General features: G+C 40.8%; 1 protein-coding gene across 2 annotated transcripts; it reads right to left on the minus strand.

Annotated features, from left to right (window-relative positions):
• Positions 1–987: 987 nt before the first annotated feature.
• On the minus strand, positions 988–5,376 carry prmt1 (protein arginine methyltransferase 1). Of its 2 annotated transcripts, none has more exons than XM_029158955.3 (10): positions 5,223–5,376; positions 3,937–4,032; positions 3,673–3,828; positions 3,518–3,581; positions 3,284–3,426; positions 3,003–3,090; positions 2,793–2,908; positions 2,508–2,658; positions 2,298–2,419; positions 988–2,180 (listed from the first exon to the last, which is right to left on the minus strand). In XM_029158955.3, exons 1-10 carry the CDS (start codon positions 5,247–5,249, stop codon positions 2,097–2,099), a joined length of 1,047 nt encoding a protein of 348 aa, XP_029014788.1. In that variant the 5' UTR covers positions 5,250–5,376; the 3' UTR covers positions 988–2,096. The 2 variants fall into 2 exon arrangements, with proteins under 2 accessions (XP_029014788.1, XP_029014789.1); XM_029158956.3 differs by having other exon boundaries at positions 3,937–4,023; positions 5,223–5,364.
• Between the last annotated feature and the right edge of the window lie 624 nt (positions 5,377–6,000).

The following is a 6,000-nucleotide window of genomic DNA, read 5'->3' on the forward strand; positions in this document are numbered from 1 at the left end:
GTCACATTTTAAAATGTAATTCTGTTTATTTAGGCTGAAATGAAGCATACAAAACCCAAACATACTTTAGATTTTAGATTTTCTGCCTGAACCTTTACAGACTTTTACTGTGAGATGGTCCTGTGGATCAGATATGCAGCCCTGGGGTTAGTCTGGGCCATTTAGACAGAGCCTGTGGGTCTGATATTAACATGTCTGACACCACAGTGCATGTGAAGCACCCACTCTTAACATCCATTCTTACAACCTCTGCTTGTTCAGAAGGTTGAGCCTCAGCTAATCTCTCTTAGATGCTGATGGTCTTTTAAAAAAAACACCTGTTTATTCTGGAGGTGAGATGAGGTGGAGTGTCTTTTGACTAGTTCTGCTGTAAGAATAACCTGCGAAGAAATGTTGCTGGAAAGACAACATTTGAACATGGGATGAAACATTTTATGGATTTGCTCATGTGCCACCACAGCTTCACTGTTAATAAGCTTTGAGCGACACATAGTGGCACCAATTGTTATAGCATCTTCATGAGTCATTTATTAGAATCAGAAGCTTGTTTAACTGCTAAAATGGTTCTCTTCCCTTTGGCAGCAAACACCAGCCATTCACTGCTGGAGACAGTTCTACCTTCGGTTATCTAGTTATGCTCAAAACTGTAAACAAACTCAAGGTTTTATTAAAATGACTATTCGACTATTGAAGGTCGATAAGAGAAAAAGTCAAGTTAAATAACCATAAGAGTTTTCTACTTCATAATTTAGAATTAGCAAATATATTAATCCTATAACCAATAACTCACATTGGACTTATTTAAATTTTATTTGACAAGTTTTAGTAAGCTGTTTCAAAGACCCCAGTGTTTGCAAAAAGACCATGCTTGAATCCCAAAGTAACAGATACACAAGTTATTTACTGTTTATTAGGTTTTTATTTTAAAAGCAGCAAATAGAAAATACAAAAAGAAAAAAAATGTGGTTGATGAGAAAAAAAAAAAAGTTACTGCTGCTTTAAACAACTCTTCTACACAAACATTAGAACTGATGAAGCTATGGCATTCGTAAAAAAAAAAAAAAAACAGTCCTCATGGATCAGACTTTTGATTTTGGTCTTAGCGGGTCAAACTAACTTGCCGGTACATCAGCACAAGTGTGGTTTCATGTACAAGGGAGGACTTCAACAAAGCTGATGAACAGCTGATGTTGACAGATCAGCTGAGAGCACAGCAGCCAAATCCACAATACACCAAGGATGTGCCTGTTTAGTGTATATTCACGTCACACTCTAGGCAAGCAGCAGGCTTATTACTGACGTCAAAAGAAACAAATTTGGGATTCACACAATTATGGAGGAGCTCGGTGCCAGTTCCAGTAGATTTACATGATTAAAACCAATCAGCATCTAAGGCAGAGTGTAATGTGGTTCTGGCTTCCTGCAGCTGTTGTGTCACATTACATTGACCTTCAGCGCTCGATGCTGCACAGTACAATGTTCCTCTGTAACACAGGCTTACACTGGGACATGGAAGTGTGCTTGTGTCATTACCAGCTTTGTTGTGCCCCCATCAACCTAAAGGCAGCAGTGTGAGGCAGCACACCGAAACCTGCAGCAGTTTTTAGTCTGACCACGGCTTTTGTCATCAGTCACAGCATTTCTAAGAACCTGTACACAATTCCAACGTGTTTAAAGTACAAAAGAGCCACATGACAGTTTCAATTGAATCCAAATATTAGAGCAGCTGCTGTGGCGTATAATGAAATATTCAGTGGGCCCAAGAGAACCAACAGGAATACTATATACAGATGCAAGTGTGTCTGCTGGGCTGTTTGTGTCCATGTGGCTCTGACACATGCAAGACAAGAAACCCAAAGTATAATCCAAGACAACAGGCACAAATATTTTGTCAAGTGGACAAGGAATCACCACATCAACGACTTGGTGCCCAATGATGTGAACTTATTAAATACTGTTAATTAACAGGACAATAACAAAAAGAAACGTCTTTAAAATGTTGCTGCAAAGGAGTCTCAAACTATTGTATGAACTCCCAGTCATACCGTGTCTTCTACTAAAGACTACTACGTGGAGGGACAGATGTGGGAGGGCCTCTAACGCATCCTGTACTCTGAAGTCTTCGACATCTCACAGAGCTGACCCTTGAAATCGATGTCTACGGTGAAGTCCAGGTCTCTCTGCAAAACAACCAACAAGTCAGACAGGATTCGCACACACTGAGCATGTGCAGCCGAGAAGCACCAAGTCCAAAGTGTTTGATTCGTATTTGCTGTAAATGCTAAAGCTCTGCTTACGTTGTTCTTGATGTTTGGCTTCATGCTGATGGTTCCAAAAATCTCCTCACCAGTCTTCACAGTTAGGTAGTCATCCAGGTAGAAGACTGTCTGTTTCCAGTGAGTGTAGGGAGACTCTGGACCTGTGGAGGGGGTTACATAAATTAGGCACCGACTTTCATTGTAAGTAGACAGGCTAATAGAAATACCAGAGTAAAAGTGCAGACTCACTGGTGGAGAAGCCGGTCCTCTTGTGACAGCGGGTGAACTCAATATTAAAGTAGGTAACCAGAGCATGGATGTAGTCATTCCTCTTCACCTGCAGGCAGAACGGTGAAGTAAAGGTCAGGTCCTCTGCCTTCACTGTGTAGATGTCCACCTCCTAAAAAAACAAAACAAAAAAAAAAAAAAAAAAAAAACAAACAAACAAAAAAACACAGGACCCATAGAGTCACTTTCAGGAAACCATTTAGAACATGTTTATCCCCATCTCAAACCAGCTAACTATCCACCAACCTTAATGAGACAGGCACTGCTGACTAGTTGCTTGGGATCCACTACATCAACCAATGGTTCCTTTATTGCCACCTCCTTGATGCAGGACATGTCAAATCCATACACGTTCTCCCACCCTGATATGAAAGCAGAGTTTAAAGACAACCATCTAAATGCACAACAGCTTGAGTTAATCACACCTGTGCCTCAATCATGTGACAGACAACTTACAGTGGATTTTATAGTCCTTGTACTGCCTGTCTTCAATGGCAGTGACATACAGGGTGGCTCTGTCTGGGAAAATGAGTCCATCTGGTTTCTGTCAAAAAGGATAATAAAAGCAGAAGACAGGGTTATCTAGTGTCCAGGCAGTCTTCACAGCAATTAGTTACAAAGTATTAATAAAACGACCGTCACAAGTACTAGACTAAATACATACAATAAGTCATGCTGAATGGACACCATGAATAGGTTACCAAGCACCTTTTAGAATATGACTGAACACAACTTACCAGCCATTTGTCTCTGGCATAAATGACTGTGTTAAGCATGGATTCATAAAAGAGGCAGTAACCCATCCACTCTGATATGATGATGTCAACCCCCTCGACAGGCAGCTCTACCTCCTCCACTTTCCCCTTTATGATGGTAACAACTGTAAGCACAAGACAAGAGGTCAGAAGGTACATTGCGACTCATATCCCTGATCCCCAGACTACTTAAGGATTACTGGAACATTAACTCACCATCATCCAGCTTGTTGGCCTTCACAATCTTCACAGCATAGTCTGAGATGCTGCTGCACTCAATCTATGAAGGCACAACCAAAGAACTGTGTTTGAATCGATGCTGGCTTACATTTGCAGTTTCTATTTATTTAAAATAAATACAAACACCTTACCCCTATAACCTTCTTGGCTCCAGCTTTGGCAGCAAACATGCAGAGGATGCCTGTCCCACTGCCCACATCCAGCACTACTTTATCCTTAAACAAGTGCTTGTTGTGAAACATGGAATTACGGTAGGTCAAAGTGCGAACCTCATCTTTTAGCATCTCCTACAGTGATAGTATATAAAAAAGCAAAGCCACAAATGAAAATAAAACAATTACCAAACGTGTTTTGGTAAGATAAGCATCAACCCTGTTGAGCTGAAAGAACATTACCTCATGGATGCCAAAGTGTGCATACGAGTCAAAGTAGTAGTCCTTTGACGTCATATCCTCAGCTGCTGGCTTGGCTGAGCTTTCCCCCTGAGACACCTCAACAAAGACACACACACGTAGAGAGTTTGTGGGCTTAGTTTATTAAAGACTTTTTAAAAACACGACAAGTTATCACAGCCTGTGGTTGAGCACAGCAATAAATCCATAGAATTTTTACCATAGGTATTTGGCATCAGGGATTTTCTACATGTTACATCAACATGAGGATACATGAAGATATGGTTCATTAAGATAAAATAAACTTGTACACTGATGATGAAAGTTAACTTAAAGCAATACACAACCAAAAACCAGTTCAGAGATTCATTTTAAGCCAACCTCAAATGGATCTAGATGTAAGAAAATAGCTAAAAGTTGTGGGGAAACATTACATGCTGATTCAGAGTACAGATAGGAGCTAAAACGGATTAAAAGTATACTAGAAGACAAATTACAGAGCCTACAAGTGCTGTTCGTCTATCGGGCACAAAAAAAGCGCACGTGGTTAGCAGATCTCAGGTGTGAACGTAGCAGTATGGCTTAGAGGCCTAATTTTCAACAAAAATCAACCAAACAACAGTTGTATTTCCCCGCTGGGCCTGTCCACGAATTAAAAGACAATGTACAGGTATATATTTTCCTTGGCCTTTGCGTGCTATGCTACTCAACGTTTATCGGCCAAGAGAAATTTATACTAAAATATTTTAATTATATATACGCTGGTTATAATCCAAAGAAAGAATCTCTATGCGAAGCATCACTACTTAGGAAGATTAGACGGTTGGACACAGCTTGGGAGAAACCAGCAGCATCCACGCGTGAAGTGACGCTAACGTTAGCCAACTACGTTGAGAGCTAACACGTTTGTCTCCATGCGGTCCCACGGACTTAAACACTGCCGGCCGGCTTTCACACTGGCTCCAACAACGTCGCAGAGGAAGCCACCAGGCAAAACCAGCTACGCTGTTCATTCCCTTACAGTTCACACAACATAAAAGTGGAACGGGCTCAACAACGTGCGCTTTATCTGGTCGTGGTAAAGATACGACACCAAATGAATGAGCATCATTGAAGTAACGTGAACCTAGCTTAAGTTAAAATGGATGCATCACTGCGTAGGGGCCAGGTTATGACAAAGACGTACACGTAAAAACTGCGTAACAACTGTGAAAAGACTTCCTTAAATAGACGAAACGTAGTCAAAGAAAGCAATGATATTGTGATATATAAGTATAAGAAACCCTTACCTCCATTCTCTCTGCTGGTGCCGCCATTTCGATCTTCTGCCTCACCGCACGAGCGTCGAAGTTTTCTGCTGCTCCGCCCACGACAGCAGCTTTTTATTTCTGATTGGACAAGCTAAAGGTTCCGCCTTTAGGTCAATGACGCACTTCCGCTTTATCGGGACCCAATAACACCCATGAGGTCGGTGTATTCAACTCTGAAACAATCAAATTAGTATCAAAATTGAAAAAGCTCCAAGCATTTCTATCTAAACTTACTTTTGCTTACTTTACGCGACTTAAACTGGTGTCATGTATTTTTTAATATACATTATATACATACAGTTTATAAAATGCAGACAGGTGTTGAATATTACTTTTGCAAATAGTGCTGCATGTAACACAACAAAACAGACAGGGTGTCTGTGAGTAAGTATCAGTTCACATCTCTTGGCTTTTGAGATGAGCAGGTCTTGCAGGTGGGTACCAATGTTATTAGTAATTTCTTTCTGTCCTTACTGTGTGATGGAACCTGTGATTGATGTGCAAAGAGGGATCATCACAGGTCTGATAGATTACTGGCACTGGAGGGATCCAGTGCCTGGAGGGAGGTGTTATAAGAATATAGCTTAACTGAAGACATTCTCTGAGACAAAACAAAACAAAGTTGCACCTGTACATTCTGTTGTCCCACCAGACTTAATCAGTGATTTAAGCATTATTGCCGTGGCATGTTTTCCACTGATTTTGTATGAGGCATAAAAAATCGTTTTTGTGTATTTTTGTTTCCGTCTAACCATGG

This window comes from Betta splendens, chromosome 8 (assembly GCF_900634795.4).
Source record: "Betta splendens chromosome 8, fBetSpl5.4, whole genome shotgun sequence".
NCBI classification, from domain to species: Eukaryota; Metazoa; Chordata; class Actinopteri; order Anabantiformes; family Osphronemidae; genus Betta; species Betta splendens.

Excerpts from the sequence above, each read along its gene's own strand:
- prmt1 (XM_029158955.3), bottom strand. The coding sequence starts at position 5,249 with ATGGCGGCACCAGCAGAGAGAATGGAG. Across the intron at positions 3,091-3,283 it reads ATGCCAGAGACAAATGGCTG|AAACCAGATGGACTCATTTT; the intron begins GTAAGTTGTGTT and ends CCTTTTTGACAG. Across the intron at positions 2,909-3,002 it reads CAAGGACTATAAAATCCACT|GGTGGGAGAACGTGTATGGA; the intron begins GTAAGTTGTCTG and ends CTTTCATATCAG.